At 46.0% G+C, this 27,932-nt stretch overlaps 1 protein-coding gene across 7 annotated transcripts in view; it reads left to right on the forward strand.

The window, feature by feature from the left end:
* The window catches only part of Stat92E (Signal transducer and transcription activator Stat92E), a 183,964-nt gene that overhangs the window by 26,753 nt on the left and 129,279 nt on the right, over nt 1-27,932 (forward strand). For 3 of the 7 annotated variants that reach the window (XR_011514096.1, XM_065427344.2, XM_065427343.2), the window contains exons 1-2: nt 19,170-19,373; nt 27,013-27,344. Coding sequence is in view for 6 of the 7 variants with exons in the window: in XM_065427344.2 (XP_065283416.1) it covers nt 27,069-27,344 (276 nt within the window). In the remaining variant the exon portion in view is untranslated. Of the gene's footprint in view, nt 1-19,169; nt 19,374-23,768; nt 23,923-27,012; nt 27,345-27,932 lie in introns of those variants that run through there. The other 4 variants (XM_065427339.2, XM_065427342.2, XM_065427340.2 and 1 more) reach the window with 3 other exon arrangements.

The raw sequence follows: 27,932 nt of genomic DNA on the forward strand, positions 1-27,932 counted from the left end.
AAATTGACAAATAGATATTCCGACGTGTCGGCCGGGGTCCAGCCCTTATCGAGAATGATCGATCATATATGGGACACACCCTGAGCCAATTTTACATGCCTTCGGCGAAGAGTACAATACGCGAAAACCTGCAAGAAGTTGCCCCGGCACTCATAAGTATACACAGCAGTTGCGCAACTTTCTAAGTACACCAACAGACAAGGGGATTCAGAGATACACGTGCCTGTCGCTGTTGTGGCGCGCAGCCCAGTGGCTAATTGGCTACACGGCTCTGCTCTGCTGAGTTCGAGGTCGCGGGGTCGATACCGGTCGCGGCGACCACGTCTCGCCGATGGATACAGAATGCAAATACGCTCGCGTACTTAGATTTAGGTGCACGTTAAGGAACCCCAGGTAGAAAAAATTAATCCAAAGTCTTCCGACAACAGCGTGGCTCGTACTGAGATTGTGATTTTGACATGTAAAACTTCTGTTTTATTATGTTTTCTTTTTCGTATTGAATAGATAGAAATATGTTGGTAGGAAGAGATCGTTTACCAATATTTTCCTAGAATTTAATCTGCCCGTGTGTTTGATCTGCAGTGGTAGGGCAGAGTTCGCGTGACAAGCCAATTAATGAGCAAACCGAGGCACAATAATGCGTCATTTGAATGCCGTGGGATATAAACGCCTCAAGGTGAAAAAGAATGCAGATGCAAATTTATTAGAACTTTCACTAAGAAGCGTAGATAGAAATTGCGCACCTTCGAAGAAGATAAATGCAGACACTCTTGTGGGCTCGTCCTTCAAATACGTCACATGCAGAATGGTCAGACAAAAGACAAGAACTCCAAAGATGCGGAAGGTTGCGAGTTGTGTAGCAAAGGCGATGGAACGTGCGACGGGAACGTGCGACTCATACGCTCTCACCTCGCAACGACGACGACAAATGTGTAATTTGCAAAGACTTTGAGACTTTCGTCCGAAAGGCGAAGCACTGACAACGATGGCAGGGTTTAGAGATGCAGGGTTTAGAGACAGGGTTTAGAGATGCTGGACAGAAGGAAAGGCAGCTACCAGGTGCCTCAAAATGCTGGCTTGATGAGCTTCGCTGGCTGTCTTGCTCTCTCTCTCTCGATGGTGCACGAGATGAAACTGATAGAAAACCGTCGGCGTTAATTAGCACCAAAAAGGTATGAAAAAAGAACTACTCAATAAAAAGCAGTTTAAGGAAAAGAAGCGCTTTTCTCTCAATCCCGCGAGTCTAAAATGTCAAATTTTGCCGTACAGTTACTGGTCTGTGCGTATTTCTTGTGTTGCTGGTTTTGTCACGAAACCTGAACATGTCGGCAATTTTTTGTCCGAGATCACCTCTTCAATACTCAGCCGAAGGCAATGCATTCGTTGGGAACAACCAGCTCTTATTTTCTAATTAGCCTATAGCATTTACATTAACAAAGCAAAATCACTTGATCTGCAAGCGAACACCAGCCGAAAATGCTCTATTTCAGAGGTGCAGTAGGGGCCGATCGCCGGCTTCACCTCTGGTAGCAAACTGCCGGGGCTCCCGCTTCAAAAAGACATTTATTTTAAACCTCCTTGGTCGGCACCCAGTGAAATATTAGATAAAGTTAGCTTGACGCTCACTGTCCCTTTCGCTCAGAACAGTGCATGAGCATGTCAGCTCAGCATGGAGGCTAGTGCGCTTCCAATGCTCATGCCGGAGGAGCGAAAGGCGCTGTCCATGGATCTGCCACCGAGCCAATGAACGAAGATATTCTGTTCAGACAATCGTGGTGCATCATCTTTTTCGTTTCTTTTGCGTGTTGCTGCGAGGTTGCCTCGTGGTCAGTGCGATGTTTCAAGAAGTTGCGTGCGAGTATTTTATTTTTCCTTTTTCCATTATTCAGTAAGACCACGTCCAAGCCCCTCTCTCTGCCCGACGTGTTGAACGTGTGGCATTTGAGCTAACATTTATCCCATTACCGCATGGTGTGTGGTATATGATACGCATAGGACAACTTCTTCTGGCGTAACAGAATCGAAAAGAAAGAAAAAACCCGGCATATTGATCCGGAATCCAAGTCCTCTCCAGCAATGAAATACATACCGACTTTAGCACCAGAAATAATTTGAACCATCTTTCCTTTAAAAATATGTATGTGGGTAGCTCGCCACAGTTCGTTAAAAAAACCATGATATTTTTCACAATTCCTACATTTCAAATCAATGTGCGATATACATCACAGTATGCATTATGCGGCACACAGTGAGCATGCTGTGGTGTTTTGATCGAGAAATAGATTCACGTGGTTAGGTGAGGAAAGCATTAAGTGCTGTGATATATGATACATCACGCAGTTATGGTTCTTGCGGAGAAGAATGGAGATTTGTTTCCTTGAGAAAGAAAAGCTTTTGTGGCAAAATTTAATGCTTGACCGGGCTATACTCTTTCTTTGCACCATTACTGGTGCGTAATAGATACGAAAATGAAAATGACAACAGTCTTTACGATAAAGATAGCGTGGTGTGTCTTACGGTATTCCGGTAAAACGCAGGCGGACGGGGCGTTGAGGCGGAGGCGTAAACGTGAGCGGTCTGCATGGTGCAGTCACCTAGTGGCGCTGTGCTCAAACAGACAGAAACAGCTAATATTGCATTAACCGAGCGTATTCTTCTTCGCTGCTGGTGTAAATTTTCAGTACTAGCGTAATCGTGTTGCTGCCAAAAATTTACACCAGCAAAAAAGTAAAATAATATTAGCTGTTTCTGTCTGTTTCAGCACTGCGCTCCCAGGTGGCTGCACCATGCATACCGCTCACGTTTACGCCTCCGCCCTGCAACGCCCCGTCCACCTGCGTTTTACCGGAATACCGGACAAGCTAAGCCTCCAGCAACACAAATAACGCTACAAAGCAGAGGAAGAAATACTTTTTTTTTTTCGGCTTGCGTCAAATTTCGAAACACTCAGCAAAGCAAACATTAACGTGAAACCAAGATATATAGATTACCCGCCCAAGATATCGAAACTATCAATTAGTCAATCAAATAAGACTATGAATTTAATGAAACTTGTACTGACTGGAGCTGTGAAAAATACACTCAATTTCTCAAAATGATGTGTCAAGTTTTTTTTCATGCTTCTGATATTTTGCAAGTTTTCTGCAATTTCAATTACTTTTTGCACGGTGTTGCGTCTTAGGCTGCGTGACATAAAGGTCAGGTCGAGACAGCTGCTATATGTCTGTCCCCGTAAAAACGTAGGACTGCCGTCGTTTACACAATACAGTTCATGATCTGATGCAAAGGAGAGAGAGAGAGAGAAACTTTATTGATTATATCAAGGGGTTTAGCGGTGAGCCGTCTTGCGCTCGCTGCCTGGCTCTTCAGCACGGGTGTGCCCCTATTCCAGGGCTCCACTGAGCCTGGCTACTTCGCACGCGTGCTGCACCATTGCCCTTTGGGCGGTGAGCTCGCTGCTGGTGAGCAGGCCCTCCCATTGCTCCGCACTCGGGTTTTTATTTTTATGGAATGTGTAGTTATGCTTACATTCCCATGTTATGTGGTAAAGAGTTGGTATTTCTCCGCACCATGGGCAGGAGTTTCTGTATTGTGTCGGGTACATTTTACTTAGTATGTGTAGATTATAGAAAGTTCCGCTTTGTAGCCTTCTCCAGTCGGCTGCTTCCTGTTGTGTAAGTGTGTGGCGGAGGATATTTGATTCTCTGCCCTCTATAGTAGTATAATATTTCCGCACACGTCGGCTCCACCGTTGTAGGGTTCTCGAGAGGCTCTATCTGTCCAGCTCGGTATGTGATCTCGCGAACTAGACTGTCTGCTCTCACGTTCCCTTCTATCCCGGTATGGGCCGGTATCCAGAAAATTTTGTGTTTCACTTTATTTCCGAGGGTTCCTGCTCCGAGGAGGATTCGCAGGGCCTCTTTACAGACTCTCCCCTGCATGTAATGCCTGCATGCAGCTTTGGAGTCTGTTAATATGGTCAGTGATCTGTTACTTCGGTAGCCTTCGGTCGCTGCAAGCGCTATGGCGACCTCTTCCCCCTCCGCTACCGTGCAATTCCTTATAGTTGCGCAGCTGATTGTCTCTCCAATGTAGTCTACTACAGCCGTAGCTACTCTGTGTGTTCTAGTGTGCTTGTCCCACGGGTATAGCCCTGCATCCGTGTACACCGTGTTTTCCTGTGTTGCCAGGTGGCCTTCCACGTAATCTGCCCTTGCCTGCCTTCTGGCTGCGTGTAGGTTCGCATCCATGTTGCGTGGAATTGGACTTATTCTAAGGGTTTGTCTGACGTTGTCTGGGATGTCTGCCTCTCGATCTATTGCCCCTTTCGTATCGTATCCTAGTCTCTCGCAGCGTCCCCTGCAAAGGAGAAAACTCGTCTTCTCCGACTATCCATCTTCTGGCTTCCCCATAGTGGGTGGTGAGCATTGAAATCGCCGGTGAGAATCCACGGCCCAGCTGTCGCTGATATTAAAACGCTTAATGTCAAAATGGCTTGAACGTGAAATATACACGCCTATTAGCGTGAAAATGAGGTTATTGCGTTCTACTGTCAGGTACACATATTGGTCGTTATCATCAGGTGTTACTGGATGCTCAATATAGGTAAGCTCGCACCTGATATAAACGATGACGTTACTATGGTCGATGCAGGTAGCAGAGTTGAAAGCTTCGTAGTTTGATAATCGTATGGTTCGCAAATGACGACGATCGGAAACTGATTCTTAAATACAAATGGCCGAATATCCGAAACCCGGAGTTTAGGGCCTCAGGAATTCCACTGGAAAAATCGAAGCTCCTTTCCTTTGACTTCATCACGGAAGGGCTGCAGAGGAGGAGCCATGGTGCTTCACCAGACTTGACAGCACCGGATTTAGAGCATCCCATATTTGAAGTGCACTTTGAGCAGCCGGAGTGCGAATGCTAGTTAGGAGCACTCGAATGGTATTCATGAGGGTTTTTACCCTGGCTATGACCTCCTTATCTTAATTGTTGCCACAGGCTCTTTCGGAAGTGTCCTTGGACGAGTGAGGCTGCGGCTCTGCTGGCGATTTTATCGATGGCAGCGCTGGCCACACGTCAGGTGAACCAACGATACTTGTGTCCTTCTCAGGGTGCTTGCTGCTGGTATTGCTGGGCGCTTGTGCTGGTGGGTGGACCGTCCGTGGGAGAGGCGCATCCCTAGCTTCGGCAACAGGTTTCCTGGAAGGTTTCCTAGAATCATTTGAAGACGCATCGTGAGGGCCGTGACAAGTGCTGCACTTGCGATGTTCTGCATGGCAGGAGTCTATACTGTGCGACTCTGAGCATCGGGCGAGCACACGGCGGAATTTGTACAAACAGCGCTGACGTGTCCCATCTTGCAGCAGTTCCGGCACTGAAGTGGTCTTGTCACAAACGGCCGCACTGCATGTCGAAAATCACCAACTTTGACTTGTGATGGAAGGGTGTCTCCTTTGAAAACAACGTTTTACACATCGCGAATTGCCAAGGCGAGGAACTTGCAATATGAGAAGACCTTCCGTCACCGGCTTGATGAGAATCGGAAGGACACTTTCCCTGATGGAAGTGTCGACATCGTAAATAACACCTGCCGTAGAGTCCTTGCCGTCTGGTATGTAAAAGCGTACATTGATGTCCCCCAACACATTGACTTTGTTCAATACATGCAGCACACTACAATGCGTAACGTCGATAGGGAGAACATTCTTGCGTCCATTGATCCTCACGTCTGTGATTTGCCCGGGATTTGCCCGCGTTGTCACGGGCACAAAGTCACCTTCATCCGAGCTTTCGTCACTGACCGAAAAGTATATGACCGTGTCCTCCCTATCAGCGTTGCTCGGGTGGCCGGAGCGCTTTCTTGGAGCGGCTGCAGTGGACATGGAATGTATGGGCGAAGGCCCCGCTGATCCCACGTCCATTTCCCCAGTCACAGGAACGGCCTCTTCCGCAAACATCAAAGAAAAACTTGAAAAATGATAAAGACCGAAACCAGCGTTCTACAGAGGAATCACTCCGTCTTGCTTCCTCTTGTTATAATCAAGCATTGAATAGGATTTAGCAGACGAAGCCTGCGTCTGGTGGTTAGCGAATATGACACAAATCCGAGACATTATTGGCCTCCGCGATCTTCAGCGCGCCTAGGGGCCGCTTAATCTCGCAGGTCATGCCGTGTAGCCGCATGGTTCTCATTCCTTTAGGTTGAGCGTCATTTCCGGCGAGCGCTAATGGCGACCCCCCTTTTTTTCCAGATTCGGTATCAAAGACGTATGTTTCTGCAAGCTTCTCGTGACGCGTCCACTCGTATTTCAAAAGTAAAATTATACAGTCTAGAATTTGGTTACGGCTGGCCTTTAAGTGGCAGCGCCGACAGCTTCCTAAACTTTTTCTGAGAATTATTCTATGACGCACTTTTTAAAATTTTGTCCGCGTGTTTTCACTTTAATCCTTTCCCTTTCATCCACAATGTCCCGATGCCCGCCCACTCACTAACGCTGAACTTAAATACATCTCTGGCACCCGGGTAATGATTCCGCTGTTGCTGACAGGCTATAGTTATCAAACAGCGCGATGTCTCGAACGCGTCTCTTTGTGTACCGAGAATATTACTAAAAAGGATGTCGCAGCCAATGTGGTCTGCTGCTAACGCACGGGAAAGGTCGCACTTGAATAATATATACATTATTGAATTGTGCTCGAGAAGGGCCTTTTGTCTTGCAATGCACTGTCGGGACACGGAATGATGCCGGTCCGTCGGGAGCATTGGCCGAGCTTTCACTTGGCATCTATTCTTTTCGAGTCGCGTTTCGCAGCCTCCATGTGAACACCTGTTCCCATAGCCGCCTACTGCGACTTTCGGGAAGCGCAAACACGCGCACGCGAGCCGCGACATTATTATTATTTTTTGTGTGTGTGTGTGTGTGTGTGCCGGGAAACTTTCCCGGAAACGCGGCGACTGCGTTCAGAAACTGCCGCGGCTGGGCGACATTGCTGCGCTTGGGGCTGACGTCACTAAGAGGTACAATAAAAAAAAATAAGACAGGCTGTCAGAAAAAGAAAAAAAAATGTCCAGGCTTAGCTTGGTTAAGCCAAGAATGCGTTGCATATTGCGCGAGTTGGGGCCCAGCTTTTCCTCCGGCTGTCGTGACGTCACGTCACGTGGTTGCGCTTAAAGGTCAATGGTGGCTGCCCGGCCGCGCCCAAGGGCTGAACTGAGTGATTGCAATATGCAACGCATAAAAATAGAAGCAACTTAATAACAAACATAGCGAACTTAAAAGAGAATAGACCCACATATGAGACGCGCAGCAATGAACAATGGCTCATACCCTCAATGGTGGCTGCCCGGCCGCGCCCAAGGGCTGAACTGAATGATTGCAATATGCAACGCATAAAAAAAAAAATTGACGAGCCTTTCGTACAGCCTTCCGTAAATCCCGGCCCAGGCTTTCGCTGTACCTCATATACAAACGGACGAAACGACGCGTCTGCGCTCACCATTTGACTCCGTTGTATTCGTCCGCACAAGGGACATTGTTCACGAATTTGAATACGTGTAAAACGTATGCTCCGAAGCTGTCTAGGTGATGCGAGGTATATTTACTTCCACCCACATCGGCCTTATGGGGAGTGCATTTTCAACACCTTGTACTGGCCTTAACTGCAGGAGAATAAGGATGCGCTGCGTTGCCCGTGCTCTTGCTTCTAATTCTGAAAAAAAGTTGATGCAATGCGTAAACTGCAGCTGTAGTGGTCGTATGATGTCGTAGATAAAGATGACGGTCAATGATGAACTAGTATATATATATATATATATATATATATATATATATATATATATATATATATATATATATATATATATATATATATATATATATATATCACGGTGTAGTGTAAAAGATTCCATTCGGGAAGACCTATCCACAAAGAAGCAGCCAGTGTGGGCATTTGACTTCTCTTTAGCATACTACACTGACAAGGGTTCAACACACCAGGCACTTCCACTGGAATGTGCTCTAGAACGTATAAGATGGAAGATAAAATAACATGTCAGCAGTTGATTTTACAGGACTGCAAGAAAAGCGTGCCATGTCAAGCACAAATCTTGGCGTTCGGCGGAAAACACTCTCGAACAACAACCGGGCATTATTGTACGCGTTAGCGCGCAGCGGGGGTTGCAATCGGCGAGCATGAACGGCGGCAACCGCTTGTGCGCTTGCTTCCAGCTCAACGCATTTGCCGTGCGGCCTCTGGATTACCGAAATAATAATAAAAAAAGAAATCACCGCAGTAATTAGTCTCCTGAAAATCATTAACTGAGTTTTCTCATTGGAGGGTTGTAAATCAAAATATTCCTCACGCGGTTGCATGAAGAAATGAAACAATGAAACCAGCGAATTGTTCCTCGACACTCATTAAAGCGTTCTTTTTTACTTTTTCGGGAAGAACATAGCATTTGCTTAGATTTGAGTATAACAATAGAGGGGTTTAATTTAGGGGACGCAAGAGGCTTGCGTTCTCCATGTGTACGCGCCACATCATCATCATCATCATCATCATCATCAGCCTGGTCACGCCCACTGCAGGGCAAAGGCCTCTCCCATACTTCTCCAACAACCCCGGTCATGTACTAATTGTGGCCATGTTGTCCCTGCAAATGTCTTAATGTCATCCGCCCACCTAACTTTCTGTCGCCCCCTGCTACGCTTCCCTTCCCTTGGAATCCAGTCCGTAACCCTTAGTGACCATCGGTTATCTTCCCTCCTCATTACATGTCCGGCCCATGCCCATTCCTTTTTCTTGATTTCAACTAAGATGTCGTTTACCCGCGTTTGTTGCCTCACCCAATCTGCTCTTTTCTTATTTCTTAACGTTACACCCATCATTCTTCTTTCCATAGCTCGTTGCGTCGTCCTCAATTTCAGCAGAACCCTTTTCGTAAGCCTCCAGGTTTCTGCCGCATATGTGAGTACTGGTAACACACAGCTGTTATACACTTTCCTTTTGAGAGATATTGGCAACCTGCTGTTCATGATGGGTGCCTGCAAATCCCAAGCCGACTTCGCATGCTTTGTACGCAAACCGCTTGCCCTCTATACTAATCGAAAATTCTCTAATAAAACAAACATTCTGCGCATTGTCAGCCTGGCAGCTTCAAATGCCCATCAGCTTGCCACATATACACGCACACAAGATGCTCTTTCGATGGAGCCCGACCGGCATGGAGATTCTCGATAGCGATTGGCTCCCTCACGCATCTTGCCCAACGGAACCAATCGCGATAGAGAAATTCGATCCCGATGAGACTCGTTCGCCGTCGAAAGTCCCCCTTGTGAAACCGGCATATAAAACTTGGACAGCTCCGCGCGTCGAACGCAACCGACGGAAATCCTCGGTTTTCCAGCCTCGTCGCGTACAGATTCCGAGTATTTGCGTGGGCCGCTGTTTGGCTCCGAGCACGAAATTGTTTGTGTTTTCCCGGGTTCGAATGGCGCCGCTAGAGAAAGAGAAAAGCCCGGAGCCGGGACAGAGAACGCACTGCAACTCGTCACGGCTGTTGACTCGCTTGTCCTTCTTTACTTTACCAGATACATTAAAATTAAAAATGGGCTCTCAACGGTTTCTCCGATCTTTTTTGTTTTCTTTTATTACGCGCCGCTTATTTTGTTTTAATTTCTCATTTCTTGTTATCTCTTTTCGTTTTATACGTCCAATGTGTCAAGCCGTCTAACGGAGGTTGCATCTGTGCGGAGAATGTATTTGCCGATGGCTGGAACGAAGGGGTTCAGCAGCTCGGGGACTGGAGTGCCTGGCAAATCTTTGTTCTCGCGTTCCTCCTCGTACTAGAGAAAATACGGACATACTGGCTGTGGTTACGTCAATCGACTCGCTCAGAGTGGATCCGGCGTCGGTATCAACGTGCGTCTATTTCATGGGAGTGATTTCCGCAGCCAAGCAGCATGCCGGACATCTCGTCGCAATCATATGCATTAAATTGTGGTTGTTGCTGGCAAAGTGGACTTCTATGCGAAGCATACTAGCCGCACAACCACCCTCTTCCTTGCTGCGCCGCGCACGGCCGCATAGCTACCATATGACGTCATAACAGCTGCAAAGCGGACGCTTAAGCTTCGCCTTCATGAGTGGAACGCGACAGCGTTCCCGTAGACCCGCCAAGGGGTGTAAGACAATGGGCTACGGCGCAGCGACTACGCGCCCCGCATCGGACGCGGTGAGCGTCGAGCAACGCAGCGTTCGGCGCGGCAACGAAATGTGCGCCTGAGCAAGCGACGCACGCCTGGGCCGACGCCGACGACACCGGCTTTTCTGCGACACGAGCTCCTTAACGCTATCGCGTTAAAATAAAGGCTAGTATGCTTCGCATCCTGGGCTTAACCTTAGCTAAGCCACAGCCATTTTTTAGAACTCAGCCTATTGTACTGGGGCGCTACATAATGGCGGATTCGGCTCGCAACCATCTTTCCTTTTGTTCCTTCCTTTGTTTCTTTTAGAGAAGTTCGGTACTGCACAATGAAAAGAAAAAGGTCCCATGCAGTGTCCACAACCAAAAGAAAAAGAAAGAAAGAAAAAATAACGAAAGAAGACCACAAGTTAAAGTCTAGTGTCTTTTTTTTTTTTTATCTGCATATTGCTATAGAGCGGCTTGGAATTCGACAGATATAGGGCAGAAAAAGAAACGATGATTTGATGGGATGCCTGCGCCAGAACTTTTTATGAACACATAAAATTCTTTGTTTTTGTCCTTTTGACAGCCTTCAAATAGCCTTCAAATGTACCGCTGTACGCTGATCGTCTCAGTCGCGATATATCACACTTAAGCTGCATGAAATAACATTCAGCACGGCTGCCTGTCAGATTCGATACCGCCGAGAGTACGCTTGCATGTGCTACGTTCGGAGATTATGAGCATTAACTATATCTTGTCAGCGAGCAGCTGCGTGAATAACGAAGAGCTGAACTTTCGTAACCAATTAAGGCAAATTATTCGCAACGACATTTGGTTCCAATAATAGTTTCTTGCGGACTAGTTGGTTCATACTTGAATTATAAACGTGTTACGCTAGATGCGCAAGAAAAATTTGGAGGGCGCTTAAGCATCGATCACCTTTAAGAGTGGAACGCGATAACGTTCAAACACTCCTGCTTTTCATGCATCCCGGCAACTGCAGCTTATGCAACCGTAATGGTTACCGGGAGACGCTGGCTGCGAATGTATGCATGAAGGCGAGCTTTCTGGTAGAAACGCGGCCTCTTGCGTGGGTCAATCTCCTACTATTGTTTCGTACTTTTAATATTTCAGCCTGACAAGAGCTAAGATAAAAAACATGCGCTGTCGGTGTATCTTTTTTTTTTTCATTGCATTTGTTTGTGGGCTTCCGTTCTCAAAATTCCGAGCAATAACTTTGTGAAGAATGAAAGACGATATGAGCAACTTTGGTGGTAGAGAAGTGGTTGGGTATGCGTAGTTCGAAATTCTTTTTCACGTAGTGACGTCCAACGCCGACGCCGGATTTTTTTCGACACGTATCGCATAAAAAAAAAAAAGAGGACAGGACAGAGCGCTGAAGTTGTACTCATCTATATGCGGAATTCAGGAAGTAACTTTCGATATCGAAGTTTGCTTTTCGCGTAATTTGCAGCTACGCACAGGGCGGCTCATCGAAGACCTTCCGTGCGTCGTCGCCTTTAAGTCCTCCCTGCTTTTTCAAAGTATTGTCCGCTACATGCGCTGTTCGCACTATAGGTCAGTGCGTGTCACCTCGACCATTGCGCTCAGCCACTCACTCTCTACAATTAACCCATTACCTCAGCGGTGGTTTGTCCTATGCGCGTTGCTTGCTGAGGTGCAACGGCTAGCAAAGAAGAGAGTGAGGGAATACTAAGAAAGCCATCGCGGTGTAACTTTCAGATTCTTTGATTACGTAGCAACATATTACGTATTACGTAGCAACGTATGAGTCACGCACCACAAATAGGGATCCAGATGCGGGGATTTTGCGCTCTGTATATAACTATAATTGGCATCGCGCCACAAGATCGTACGCGTTTTTAGTCTGACGTACCTCTCAACGTGGTGGACGACGCGGCGAAGCAACACAATCGTGCCAAGTTAAGCAGGAAAAAAAAAAACGATACAGAGGCGGCGACATATTCATATCGCGTCGCGCGATACGCGGAAGCGCGGGGGGTGTGAAACGACAGCGAGAGCAAGTGGCGAAAACGAGGGAGCGGCCGATGCTGCAACAGCACACGCGAACGTCGTAATGGTCGCAACGATACGCTCCGTACGCAGCCTATATATGAGAAATCACTGATCGTTTATCTCAACCCAGCCGTCGATAAAGGCACGCGATAACTGCTGAAGCGACGGTACATGTTCGGTGCCGTACTGAAGGCAACTGGACACCAATCAAATAGGCGCCCACATCCTATACCACCTCAGATAACCAATCTTTAAGGTCGTGTTTTTTGCGTGCTGCAGAAGTTACACAAGTATTTGCAGGCGCCAAAAGTGACAGTGTGGGTGCCATGTTTTGAACATCTACTGTAGCGTTTCCCCATCGCCTATTGGCGCGGCATCCTCAAACAAAGGCAACTCAGGTTAAACTTGTCTTATGTTGCCCTTACGAACACGCGATATCTGGCGAACGTCCAGCAAAGGACCAGTGCCTACCTGCAGTATAACGTTTCGACCTCGTTCTTTCGGCTAGCTGATGTTCCCCTCGAGGGTTTCCACTTAATCTATATACAATGACATTTTGCTTCTCTGTCTGGGGAATGTAGTTATAGTGTCATAAGTTATCGGCTTCAATTCGACGCCGTCCGTACAGCCCCTACTTCTCTTGAATGTCCCCAGCTGAGTATCCTAGAGAAAAATCCTGTAATCAGAACGTACAAGCTGAACTACTCTTTTGCACGTCAGTCAAGCCGGAGTCGTGTACGCTTTAAAATAATTTACACGTTTAAAAGTGAAAGGGTGTAAATGTGTCTATAAAGTGTACGCCGTCTCCTTGACGTGCTGCAGGCCCCGCTAAGTCGATGGGCCGACTAGTCGACGACGACCGTGGCGCGGTCGTCGACTGTGTGCTTGACACTGCAGACGAGAAGCGCTATCACCTTAGAGCTACCGGGAATACCACACTGCTGTTGCAAAGAAACAGTCCTCACTGCTTGCAGTATACGCCAACCAGTCATACTGGTACCACGCTCAGATCGTGAACTCAAACATGAAGGCGGAACTGATGGCAGCGTTCGACACCTGTGAGCAGCTATATTTCAGCTATTTTACCATTGGAGCATGGTATTATATTGCCGGTAAGGGCTGAAAATCAGGCATGTGCTGTTGAAGAAATCGTTGAGCCCTTAGTTTTCTGAGAAATGCATGCCCGAGACTTTCTCGTGCTTTCACGTTATGCGTTGTATCTGCTGCATTTATCATCATCATCATCATCATTAGTATTCAGTGTGGTCAAAGAGCGTTATGGAGGTTTCGTTCCGTAAATGCGAAAAAGCGCGCCGCAATGACGGATTCCAACGTTCGTAAATATGCCAATCTACCGATCAGCTTACTGTCAGTTGCCTACAAATTAATTACTAAGGTAATCGCAAATAGAATCAGGAACACCTTAGACTTCTGTCAAGCAAAGGACCAGGCAGGATTCCGTAAAGGCTACTCAACAATAGACCATATTCACACTATCAATCAGGTGATAGAGAAATGTGCGGAATTTAACCAACCCTTATATATAGCTTTCATTGATTACGAGAAAGCGTTTGATTTTGTCGAAACCTCAGCAGTCATGCAGGCATTACGGAACCAGGGTGTAGACGAGCCGTATGTAAAAATACTGAAGGATATCTATAGCGGCCCCACAGCCACCGTAGTCCTCCATAAAGAAAGCAACAAAATCCCAATAAAGAAAGGCGTCAGGCAGGGAGATACGATCTCTCCAATGCTATTCACAGCGTGTTTACAGGAGACCTGGATTGGGAAGAATTGGGGATAAATGTTAATGGAGAATACCTTAGTAACTGGCGATTCACTGATGATATTGCCTTGCTTAGTAACTCAGGGGACCAATTGCAATGCATGCTCACTGACCTGGAGAGGCAAAGCAGAAGAGTGGGTCTAAAAATTAATCTGCAGAGAACTAAAGTAATGTTTAACAGTCTCGGAAGAGAACAGCAATTTACAATAGGTATCGAGGTACTGGAAGTGGTAAGGGAATACATCTACTTAGGGCAGGTAGTGACTGCGGATCCGGATCATGAGACGGAAATAATCAGAAGAATAAGAATGGGCTGGGGTGCGTTTAGCAGGCATTCTCAGGTCATGAACAGCAGGTTGTCATTATCCCTCAAGAGAAAAGTGTATAATAGCTGTGTCTTACCAGTATTCACCTACGGGGAAGAAACCTGGAGGCTTACGAAAAGGGTCCTACTCAAATTGAGGACAATGCAACGAGTTATGGAAAGAAGAATGATAGGCGTAACGTTAAGGGATAAGAAAAGAGCAGATTGGGTGAGGGAACAAACGCGAGTTAATGACATCTTAGTTGAAATCAAGAAAAAGGAATGGGCATGGGCAGGACATGTAATGAGAAGGGAAGATAACCGATGGTCATTAAGGGTTACGGACTGGATTTCAAGGGAAGGGAAGCGTAGCAGGGGGCGGCAGGAAGTTAGGTGGGCGCATGGGATTAAGAAGTTTGCAGGGACGACATGGCCACAATTAGTACATGACCGGGGTTGTTGGAGAAGTATGGGAGAGGCCTTTGCCCTGCAGTGGGCGTAACCAGGCTGATGATGAAATATGCCAATATATGTAGCAATTGCTGCGATTGGGGGGATGTCTGATTTTCCCTTTATTAATGCAAGTATTTATATTAAAGTAAGTTGTAACGGCGATAAATAATTCCGCTGCTCGCTGCTCAAATGTTGACTGTAAATTGACCACTTGCAGAAGTACGACTGCGCATGCGCCAAAACCGGCCGCGGGGCGGCGCTTCGTGAGCGCCGTCTCCGTGGTTGGAAAGCAAACTGCGCGGCTCGGGTGTGACATGCCGGCCAATTGACTCGCTTTCGGCTGCACGAGCTATTATTATGGAAATGGAAATAGTAATTTCTTCAGATTTCCGCCCGCGAAGTTTAATGTGGAGAAGTTTGTGGACGGCAGCGGTGAAGCGGTCGAACCCGGACGGCACGCCGTGGCAGCTAACAATGCATTCTAGGATCTGTGGCTTATGCAGGCGACTTCTATTCCCTTGTCATCTCCTGCCCAGTTCTGCAACACTGAACAGAAGGCCAGCGACGTGCTGGCAGGGCTTGCTGAGGCTGTAAAATATAAAGAATGCAGTTTTCCTTCGCGCTCGTCACTGAGTGACCCTGAGTATATGCGAGTACGATTAAGCGATTTGTGAAAAACGGCGCAAAGAGATGCGGCCAGTCTATGTACTTCATGTCATTTGTGAGTCTCCGCTCGTCTTCTTTTTTTCCGTACATGTCAGTTGTGTTGCGCTCTCTTCCACCATGACTTCGAACCAATTCGTCAAACTATCTGCCTTGATGAGTATTCGCGAGTAAGCGGGAGCGTACTGGCCTGCGGACGCACGCGCTGCCCATATTTAAGCTAATATAACGTATAATAAAATAGGTTGCATGGCGTAAGCTTTGAGGCCTTAGCGCTCGCAAAAACAGACTGAATAACCTACCGCGTACATATAGCGCATGCGAAATTTGGGATACGGCTTCGTAAACCACAATCATGCAACACAGCAGTTTGGCGAAACAGCAAGAGATGGATATCAAATTTGCAAGCTAGAACGTGTACATCTATTGTTCCGTGCAACAACTAGGAGTTCGGGGAGTGCGACAGGCATAAAGCACTCATCCGGCCACACATTCACAGTGCTCTCCGGCAATGCCGCCAGCGGCTTTTGTGAACTATGCTGTAACCACGTAGATGCCCGAATTCATGGATGGCGTGTACGTAGCTCCTATGAGGCCAAGTGGAGGGTCCACGGTGTTTACGTTAAGTTTTATGTGCTTAACTTAACCCTCTTTTTTTAAAAGCCCATCGGCGGTGTGAGTGACAAACGGACGAAGTGTTGGCATGAAGATAACCCCACGCATTGTCGCTCGTTATGCAGCCCTCTGAGAAGTCAGTTATCCGTCCTATTTGCAAAAACGGCAAGAGAATGAAGTCCTCTTCAATCATATTTAAGGCAGCTCATATATGGCAACTACCAAAGAACGTCGACGCTTTCACAAAAGGTGAAAGAAGCTCTGCAAACACAACGTCGCCACTCGATGCTGCCGTACCAAAGCAAGGCTGGAGCCGGGATGTTTTCCAACCAAGCGGCGAAGCGCAAGCTTCCTGTTTTTCGCGCTAGGTGGCGCTCCGACTTCTGCAAGTGGTCAAGTAACAAGCAACAAAAATAGAATAAAAAAGAAAAGAGAGAAAAGCACTTTTGAAAAACGCTCTTTAAGTTTGCTTCAAGATAAACTCCAAAAACAGAGAACCATGCATGTAAAAATTTGAAATCGCTTGGTTTAGAACAATAAGAAGTGATCTAATATCGCTACTCCTGCTCCTCACCCCTGTCCTTGAAAGGGAATGATTTCTGCTGAAAATTGGGATTCTCAAATATTTACTTTCTAGGAATCAGGCGTACGGCATTCTAACTTCACGACGAATTGCATACTCCGCGCTTGGAAACCCACCTCCCGGCGTGCAGTGTTTAAACCCTGTTGGAACAGATGCCGCGTTGCTAGGCGCACGGCCCTGTTGTTTTCCTCCGCGCTGAGACGCATACCTCTTGGAAACAACTGCTGTACAAAATTGTCAAGGCAGTACGGCAAATAAGCCATTGCGTTCAGAGTGACACGTGCATTGTTTTGCTTCTCTGAAACCAGGTCTGTTGTGCATTTGTGAACAGTATACGGTGCTGCCCAGGTGAAAATCAAAGTTTCCATTTAATTGTGACCTTATGCTGAACTTGTACAGTGATTTTCATGACGGAATTTATTTTAACTGTTCATAAAGCAGAATGAGACATATTCGCCTGTTCATGTGCACGTGCACGGCTGTTCTTCGAAGATTAAGTGTTGTTAGAAAGGACCTGAAGAAGCAAACAGAGAAAGTCGCCCTGCGATCATCTTATCTACAAAGTACAAAACCTTACTGACATCCTCGACAAAGTTACGAAGTTTCTTTGTTCTCTTATGCATCTTGATACGGTTGCGCTATATCTCAGTTACTGCGCGTAGGTTTCAGTAGGTGGACCTACTTTTCTCCAATATCAAATAAAGAGAGCAAAAAAAGAAAAAAAACCCAGACCCCCCCAACGTGGCGCTCACAACCCACACCCTGAGATCAGTTACTAATATATATATATATATATATATATATATATATATATATATATATATATATATATATATATATATATGTGTGTGTGTGTGTGTGTGTGTGTGTGGTCCAAATTTTCGATTTCCGGAGTCCCCCCACTACGGCATGCCTCATAATCAGAAAGTGGTTTTGAAACGTGAAACCCCATACCTTAATTTTTTTTAGGGCACGCCAGGTGGGGGGTGTTAAGAATGGCCAGCTGCCGTGCAAGATTGCCAACCGCTTACGACTATGACGGCCAACATACCGGGAGCTTCGCCGCCAACTTCTAGCCACAGCGTGACTAAATCGACTTTGTGACGGAAGAGTTCGGCGGGCCAACTATTGTTCCCAAACTCCCCAACGCGCTACCCGGAACGGCTCCGAGTTCTACGGGGCCCCTCTGACGTCGGCTCCGGACACTGGAACGTGTGTGCCTTTGTGTGCGTTGGCCGTCCTGCGGGAGGCGGCTAGTTTTGCGATGACGAAACGAACGTTCGCCGCCTTGTATCGCCGGCGGACCGAGTGTTTAAAAACTGCTGTTGTGCGGATGCTCGACACACTTCGCTTGAGCAGTCATGTTGGACTTACACTCTCTCTCAAGCAGTCATGTTAGACTGATGTAGTTTCTCAAACAGTCATGTTAGACTGATATAAATAATGGAAATAAACCCATGTTCCTCGATCTCGATGAGAAGCAGTCCTTCCCTTCATCAACGTCCTCAGCGTGGATAAGTTGGACAACGGCATGGGCCAGCTGCCTTCTGATTCATGCCGGACTCCAATCTTGACAACGGATCACGAGCGACGGGATTGAGCCCCCAATCCTGACAGGGGACACTGGATTTATTTTCACCACCTGGTCAAAATCGCCACGTGCGCCAAAGGTCAAAGTACCCGCGCGTTATTGCATTCCAGCCACATCGAAATGCAGCCACCGCGGCCAGGATCAAGGAGGTTATATAAAATTTTCTTTAACCTCCTTGGCCAGGATCGAACCCGCGACGTCGAGCCCTGCAGCGCAACGCCATAGGTACCGCGGCGGGAAGTTGGCAATGAAGCTAATCGAAAAGATGAAGTGGTTAACAGCATTCTCTTTCTATGGTATATCTATACGTTGCGGGTTCGGTCCTGGCCGCGGTGGCTGCATTTCGTTGGGAGCGGAATGCAATAACGCCCGGGTACTATACATATATATGTATATATGCTGTCCGCTTTTGCACTTACGTTCAAAACAAAAGCCAAAAACGTCGCATCGCATATTCACCCTCAGCTATTTTGTTCGTGTTATATCTTGGTACAGCAGTCAAAGCTTGGATAACATTTCAACCGGGGCAAATGCACCTGCGTGGCACGTTGGCATTTCCAATGACATTGCGCGTGGCTTTGTTTTCGTGGCGAGCATCCGCTGCACCTGCAGGAGAGCAGAGACAAGACGGCGCGCGCGCGCGACGCGAATTTGAATTCCCCCAACACGCGCGCGTACACACTGGGGACCTTCAGCATAAGCAAACTGGGGGCAAAGAAAAACGAGTACGCGTCTGACAAGCGTGGCAATCGTCGCGACGTTCTTGGAAAAGGCGCGCCCCAGCTAGCTAGCTGGCTGCTGCCATGCTATGCTCTCTCCTGCACTCCTCTCTCTTTTCCTCTGCTGCAGCTCACTCGCAGCGGTCGGAGTTTCTTGATCTCGACACTTGCAGCAACAGCCGTACCGCGGCGCTACATGCCCCGCCTTTCTTTTTTTTCTGTTTATCCCGCTATTCATCCGTCGTCGCGTGTGACGTCAGTAGGGGAAATGGCGATCGTTATTGTGTAGAAAAAATGCCGTGGCTCTGAGGCCAGCCGCATCGCATTTTGTGCTCGGTCATCGCTGTCTGTTTATTGGTGAAACATCGCGCTTGTGACGTGGGACAAGGGAACGACTTTTTCGGAGTCCAACTTTCTTCGTTGGAAACAGGTGAGCGATGCCGAAGAGTTCCGACGTAGTTGTCCTTCAACCCTTTCGCGAGGGAGGTAATGGCTGAACGCCTAGCACATGTCGTGGTCGGCAATGGTAACCGGCCAGTACGGCGTGGTAGTGCCATGTCTCGTGCCCTAACCTTCGTGACGCTCGTGGTGGAAGACTGCGCGAGTCTTCATGTGCCGCGAAGAGACGTTGCGAGGGGATGTCATGGGCACTGTCCTCTTCCCTAGCGCGCGGCTTGAAGCGAGGGGACCCTCGTATGCCTCATGAGTCGTCGAATTTTGGCTAGGCGTCCGGTGACAGCGCTCTGCTGCACGGCTATGCATCGCGATTGACTGATGCGAGGCTTGGCAGGCTGGGTGTAGTGTACCTATTGCTGTTTTGTTTGCCGCATCTGCACACTTTCATTGTCACTGCACAGCCGTCGCGCTTGTTCGTGCGCTTTCCGGAGGTGCGGGCATGCGTGTTTCTTTTCTCTGTCGTTCGCTTATCGTTGCGTGCTCTACAAAGCGTGTCAAGTGACTTGCAGTTCGACGCTTTAATCCCAGTTAATCATTTCTTCTTTATTTATATTCTGTGTTTATAGCCGTCGCTTCTAGAACGATAAAACTTGTGTGATTCCCCAAATTTAACGCGGGTTCGTCCGAAGTTGTGCAATCGCCGCTCTCCGCCGACTGCTGCTCCTCGCCCGAGTTCGCGCGCGGAGCGTTGTGATGGTATCGTCCGCGGGCCTTCACGGGACAGCTTTTGTTTTTAAATAAGTAAACAAGGAATTATTGTGGGGAACAAACTTAATTTTAACAATCGCATGTTTTGCCTATGTAACAGTGCTTGTGCTTGTACACGTGCACCCACCGGCACTGTATTTCGTTGCTTTGGTTAATTTGTCAGATGTGTGCTAAATCCTGCGCTGGCGAAATGTGACTGGCTTTATGCACATATGTTGATGTACGGTTTTCACTGCACACGTAAAGAGAACCGCCTTTCGGAGTGCGTGCTGGACTGGTTGATGATTGTGCACATGACTGAAACTGCCAAGCGCAAAAATTTGTCTCCGTAAAAAAAAAAGAATAAATGAAAAAACGGTGAGAACAAAACATTGCTGAATAAATCAGCTAAACGCTTGCAATAACTTATACCAGCGTGGTTCTCATAGAATGGTACAAGTGCTTGTTATTGCAAGAACAGCAATTTTTTGTAACTTATGCAAGGCCAGATGCGGGTTTTATTGCCCCGTAAACATCCCGCTTCAAATGGAAAGGCCACAGCTATCAACGGCATGTTGCTCTCGAATGTTTTATTTTGTTGGCATTTTGCCGTAGCAAATCAAGTGAACTTGATGTTGCATCGCTGTGGTCGAGATCGCAAAATTGATAATTGTAATAAAACACCTAGTTTTATTGTTGCAGTGTTCATTCGATGTGGAACTAGCAGCGGTAATGTGGAAGAATACCTCAGTTTGATTGCAAGGTAGGAAAACTGCCATGTGGCAATTGGACACTACAGAGAAAGACAATTTGAGTTGTATTAAGAAATTACCCATTTCAAGTACCATAAATTATAATAAGAAGAGGCTTGGTTAGCGAGAAATGGACGCGAAAACGAAAAAATAGTATTTTTTGAAGTTCCCAGAACAGCTTGCTGTGAGGCCATGGATTTCGATAGCATTTGCTCAGGTTTAGTGATGTGATTATCGGTAAAGATGGACTGCACAGTTTTCTAAATGAGCCACAACAACATAAACATGAAATAAAAGACGCATTGAAATCCTTATGTACCACAGCCCTGGTACTAGTGCAAAATTAAAAAAAAACAATTTTAATAACCATGATTTTTATTTTCTCTTTTAATCCTCTGTTACAGCAAAATTAATGAAAATATAATTTTCAAAATTATACGAGGGTGAATCAGAAGGTCTTTGCCCCTATTCTTTATTAGCCAAGGTATGGTACATAGAGGTAACTACAAATATACGCATTATTCTACGTACCTTACACTATTTTTCCACATAGTCCCCACACAGGTTCAGACATATCTCCCATCATAGCACTAAATTTGAGATGCCTCTGTGGTAGAATTTGTCCAGCTGACTGTGGAACCACGATCGGACTTCATGGCATTTTGCAAACTTGCAACACCACTACTTTACACTTCTTCAAAGCGAGACACCTTTCCCCATACGTGGACTGCATTTCCGTGTGGGTTTCTACGGGCATTTGTCTCTTGCTCCATAGAAAACGAATCACACCGCTTTGTTGCTTGCACGCCGTGGACGTGTAAAGCACAGCCGCCATCTTCAACAACTGACAGCAGCACCGTGCCGCGGAGCTACCGCAGATATCAAGTCAAGCTTTATTCTAACATTCAGAATGCTGAGGGCCGTGGTCACACAGCCGCTACACGGGCTTGACTGTGAACACAACCCAGTACAAATGGCAGGGACAGGCAAATACAACAACTTAACATTGCATTAAGATAAAAAAAATTTTGCATAATAAACCGAACAATAATATCAGACATATTGTGAGTACAGATCGAAGAGAAACATATTTACAATGCATGGTGTTAATGTTAAAGGCAGTCGATAAATACACTATATTCCAATAAATGCAACATCAGCAGTAAGAGTAGAATATACAAAAAATACAAGTGAGATGGACTGAATCACCTGGTGTCAAACATAACGCTAGGCCGGTCCAAGAAAAGACCACCATTGGGAATGGATATGTTGATTCGCATGTACAGCTGTAATTTGACAAAAAAAATAAAAAATAGGGGCAAGGACTTTCTGATTCACCGTAGTACATTGTCAATGTTAAGTGTTTCTCATTAGTGTCCCTCTAACATCATTCCATGAGAGCTGTTGAGTGGTGGCAGTCTAGAATTAACACTTTGCTTTAAAGAATAAAACACCATAAGGTAATAGGACATGAATGAACCATACATTCGCAGAGTTGCTTCATTGTGGGATTTTGGCAAGAGTTCCAAGTAATTCCTTGTGGTCACGGCAAAGGGCAGCAGGCAAAAGCTGGCAGAATGGGCATTTCACATTGTAAGTTTTTGCAACTAGTGAAGTATTGTGGATTTTGTGAAGCTCCGGTGTCTTGCACAAGCACTGTTATTTTTCGGGGAAACTTGATGCTTGTAGCTTGCTCAACTGTGAATTTTCGTCAGCTCACATAGGCATAATCAGTTTCTCTTAGAAAGCAGATTTTCCTTGTAGAAGTGCTTTTCTCTGCTTTGATCGTCAAACTCCTCGTCAAACTTCCAGGTTATGATAGTGCACTAAGCTGCTGCCAAGGTTTTTATGTGACAGTTGCAAGCTGAGGTGGGCACGCTTGCATCAACCTGCCCATGAAGACTCCATAAAAGTGCCCAGTGCATTTTGCAAGATATCTTGCTGATGATTCTTGCTGATGATATCTTGCTGATGATTCAAGATATCTTGCTATGATTCGCTTGACCTTATTTACATGTACATGTCTTTCACAATGAGTCTTTGTGACTAGTAATTATCCTACACAGTGATTTGATGTTGTTCCATGTATATGCAGTTCTGAAAAAAAAAAAAATGTTTCTTCATGGTTTTTTTCTGAAGGTTTTATTTATGGTCTGTGTCTGGCCTGGATGTTATATTGGTGAGCCATTCCTAGCCTCCAGTATGTGTTTGAGATCAGCTGGAAAGTCATCAGCATGGCAACTGTAATGTCCAAGCAGATAGTTTACAGTCACTGAGACTTTGTCATTGCTGTCCACCACATAACATGAATGGTACGCAATCAACACTGGATGAGATTACCATGTGGCAGTAGCCTCCACTTTGGATGCCCAATAACTTAGACAGCAATAAGTCCACATGGGCCCAAAACTGCAAGGTGAGTCCCACCTATCTGCAATTAACAGATTTCAGATGGAGCCTACAGGCGACAACCAGTGTGCCTGCCAGGCCATCCTTGCAGCCGCTTGGTATGCAATTAAAGTCATCGCCTTGAATTGAGTGACTCAAACGAAAAGCCAATGGCAGCCGTACATGTTAGCGACAGTCAGATGACAGATAGTAGCAAAACTCTATGCACTTTTCGGTGCACATGAAGCAATGAGGGAAGCACAGGCTGGCAATTGCCTGCACATGCACCTCTACACTTACTCTTCAAAGAAATTGACTGAACTAAAGGATTTGTAGGACATCCTATCAATATCCAGTCTCATGCGCAAAGTGGGTGCAGAACTCAAGAATAATGTGATGTATCGCCAAATTGACCTGTCCCCAATGGGGTAGCTAGGAATGGATGGGCTCATGCACTTGTCACCCAGCATTTTACAGACAGTGCAGGGGTAGTGCGCTGCGATAACTGTGACAACGAAGCATGTCGCATACTTTCACTTCAGGTGGCGTAGCAGGGAGAGCGGAACTGTTAAGAAAGGCTTGCCTGTCCATTGTTTCATGGCGGGGAAGAAACTGTCGATGCAGTGCACCTACTCTAGAAGTGTGCTGGAAGGGATGACATCAGAAGATATCTAAGCATCAGGTCTCTAAGCATGGGTGTGTAGTCTTCACCATGGCTCGCTCCTCTCTTACATCATGGATGCTGGCCTGGATTTTATGTTGTGTTATGGAGCTGAAAGTAGGCCCTGAGCCCAATATTATGGTGAATATTTTACTACCACCACCAAGCCACACATATAACTGTATATCCGTGTGTTTGCAAAAATACTTACCATATGGCGTATGTTTGAAATGGTTTGGCTTGGGTCAAAACTCTGGTTGTATTGCCTTTATATATTTGTTGAGGCTCGTGGCGTATGCTGCATAAGTACTTAAATCTGATCAGTGTTGTAAGGCGTGTGGCAGCGTAGCAAAGCGATGGTTAACGTGGCTTATTTAACATTTCAGGAAGCTTGCATAGTTTGCTGCGCATGTGCACAGTTCTGGAGCATGGCTGATAAAGCTACTTCTATACTTACAGGCATTGGTACTATTTTGCTATGGTACTTCTCTAGTATAGGACTGTGGTAATTGCACAATTTATGCTTACACAGCTTTTGCAGAGCAATAAATTGGAATGGCCACAAAATGGCACAACTCTGGAACTGCCCATATAAGTCCACTTTAGTGCCAGCATTTATTGTTCCCTGCTTTCTACGCTTTACACCAGTAAGCCACATGGCTGTTACTGTGAAGGGAGGAAAATTATTGCCTACCTGAGAGGATATCAAGAACACCACTTGCTTCTACAAGACCTTCGCTTGCATTATTTATCACTAGATAAGAAAATAGTGACCTTGTGGTACTTAAGCAGAAGAGGGACATTGGAGCAATGCTTTATCAGGATGTGATATTGGCTGCTTAGTGCATGGTTTGGAGCTGTTATCGAAACACTTGAAAATTCTTGAATGTCAAGAAACTTCACCGATTTGGTTCGGACATCGGCCCTCAAAGTTGATGCAGTGCGAGTCACATCAATCTACTCTGTTCAGTAGCTTTGTGCTGGCAGTGATATCTAGTACATAATTATCGACAGTAATACTCGTGTGTGATACAACATCAGTTGTGTACATCAGTGGGTTGGGATACTATGTGACCACTACATCCGTTTTTGAGGACACCAATGAGCCAGGCTTCTAATGGCATATGATTTGAACTGGTCGCTTTAAAATAGCATATGCTGTATTTATATGATTCTAATAGGCATCCCTATTTTCATGCATTTAAGGAATGCAAATTGAAGTACCCTTTACTGCTGTGACCAGATTTTCATGGTGAGAGAGAGAAATAGCAATTTGTTCTTACTTGGGGAAAAAAATTATTGCATAAGAGCCACAGTAGACTGGGGATCATTCATCATCACTGTCAGAAGCCTCCTTAATGCCAGGTGCAGCCCCCAGAGCACATTATCTTTGATTTCATTTCTGTCATATTTATTGTATGCCTTGCACGCCTCTGTAAATATTATCACCCTTTGCTTAAAAGCCGTGCCGGAGTGAACACAGTGCACCTGTACAGCCGCTTACTTCTTAATGGCAGAACGCATACAGATCCAAGCTTTGTAGGTCGACATACACACTCAAAAGAAGCACAATCTGGGCCAACTAAAATGTAAACCTGCAGTATGTGTGGTAAGCTGAAGGAATTTATGGAGTGGGTGCAAACAATGCTATAGCTCCTACAACTGTAGCGGCATCTGAATTGCATTGGATAACAGCAATATTTAGCCGCCATGACAAAGTTCTGGCGCTCATAGCACAGAAAAGCATGGTTTTCTGAGGCTGCTGGAGGTGTGATTTGGACACCAGCTATAGGTAACCAAGGCTGAAACTTCATGTGCCGACAGCTGTGCTGTAACATACAGCTTAGCGGGTGGAAAAAACATTAATGCTAAATGCTCCGATTTCATGGCGGCAAATTCACCACTCATCTTGAGGCATGTTTCTGGCATCTGATCCGATTGGGCACAGGTGCACTAGAATGTAGGAACGCATGGGCATTTGTATGTACAGGGCTTGACTGGGTGCACTGGAAGTTGTGAAGCGTTGACACAGGCGCGCATTTGTCGCTGTTCCAAGATATTGTACCATTTTTTAGGCGTCCCTATCAAACAGCAACAGCATGTTTTAGCAGGGCGCTCAAATTGCCAAAGTGCCTCCTGGGCAGCAATAGTTTCGTATAGCAGGCGGTGTCCTGTGATAACGAACTATTGGCACTTGTAGGAGTTTCCAGCACCTGCAGCACACGACGATTTGAATGTGGCAGTCGAGCTTGAGGGGCGGGATTTGAAGACCACCTATTGCAGTTTCGGCTTCATGCTTGATTCTAATGCGCATAAAATTTTAGTGAGTTCCTGCAGAAACAAATATGGCAATTAATGATTTGTTGCATGTCCTTGGAATTCTGGTAGCATACCATGATTGCAGAATTGGTAGCTATTAATAAAGCAAAATATTAATTTGCCTTTTATAATCACTATCTTGGTGCACTTGCTGTCCGTTTCCTGTGTAGGCTTGCTTCATTGTCTTTATTTCAAGTAGAAGAGTGTGTTTTTGTGTGCTGTTTAGCTCTTTCATCAGCACAAATTAGATTCTGTGTTACAACTAAATATTAATTTAAGAAATAGTGTGACAGACCAATAAAACACTGTTCCAAAAAAAAAGAACAAAATTGAATTGAAGCTAAAGAAATTGTAGGTCATCAATGCATGTGAACACCATGCCGGAGTGGTTGAACTCTCTCTGAAGCTCTGCAATATAGTTTTTGTGTTTCTTCAAATATGGAGTAACATCACAACTTCTGCACATGCACGCTGCTTGTAGTGATTGTTCGGCCGTCATGTCTGCAACTTGGGGCTTTGTGGGTGTTGTCAGTGCATAAACTCCTAGGTAGTGTCAAGATTTAAAAATAATTGCTTTTGTCACAGGTGTCACTGTCATCTGGGATTAGGAGTAATAATGTTGATAGTAATGGAGACAGACTACAAGGAAAGCATAGTGCAGTCAAGTGAAGAGAAAATTGTACATTGTGCCTCATTTTTTAAAAAAAAGTTCTGCTGATGCTGTAAATGTTTCTTGCTAAACAGATAATGTACGGTGCACACTCGAGATGGTCAGTCTGTTACATTTGTGTATCATCTTTCCACAGGGTGGTGTAGGCACCCACCAAAACCGTGCTGGTAGGTGCCAAGGGGAAAGAGCAGCATGTCGATGTGGGGCCGTCTGCAGGAGCTGCCTGGGGAGCTGGTGCGCCAGTGCCAGCTGGCCTATGGGGATCACTTCCCCATGGAGGTTCGCTGTGCGTTGGCTCCTTGGATCGAAGAGAAGCCTTGGCAGGACATGGACCCTGATAACCCTGCTTTCGAACTGTATGCGCCAAGTGTAGTGGCCTCCTTGCTCGAGGAGCTGCAGCGCAAGGCCTCCACCGAGGAAAACTTTGTCATGCGGCTGAAGCTCCTGGAGGCTGTGAACTCTTTTAAGGTAGTAAACTTGCCTCTCCAATATATGTCATGCATGGTTCTTTTCGCTAAGCTTTCAAAACGCACAATGTGCAGCCTGGTTCCTTGAGAAAGTCTGCTTGTTAGTAGAACTTTGTCATTCTTGCAGTGATGGTAAAATGACTGATGTCACTGTGAAGATTCCCAACTGTTAGCATAGGAACGATGGAAGTTTCACGATTAGCCTGCTTTCAATGCTTCGTTGACATTTAATGTATCATTTTGTGTAATTTCTAGCCCCAATTCCTTATTTATAGGTATGAAGTCTGGCTTCAGTAGCTTGTCCAGATCCACGCTGAAAGCTGCTTTCTGCTGCAACACGCAACAACTACAATTTCTCTAGGCATTTGTAAACACTCATGTTGGTTTCAGCAAGTCATGGCCAAAAAAACTAGATCCATTTCCAGTGCGTCAAAGGTAATCGTTCAGCAGATATCTGCCTGGTTGGGGACAGCCGAATCAGAGAAGGAAAGCTCCAACCAAAATTTATTTTCAATGACCCGACGTTCTGGTTGGAGTTTTCCTTCTCATTAATTTCCAGTGAAATTCCAGACACTCACCCTATAGCATG

This window comes from Dermacentor albipictus, chromosome 4 (assembly GCF_038994185.2).
Source record: "Dermacentor albipictus isolate Rhodes 1998 colony chromosome 4, USDA_Dalb.pri_finalv2, whole genome shotgun sequence".
Classification (NCBI taxonomy): domain Eukaryota; kingdom Metazoa; phylum Arthropoda; class Arachnida; order Ixodida; family Ixodidae; genus Dermacentor; species Dermacentor albipictus.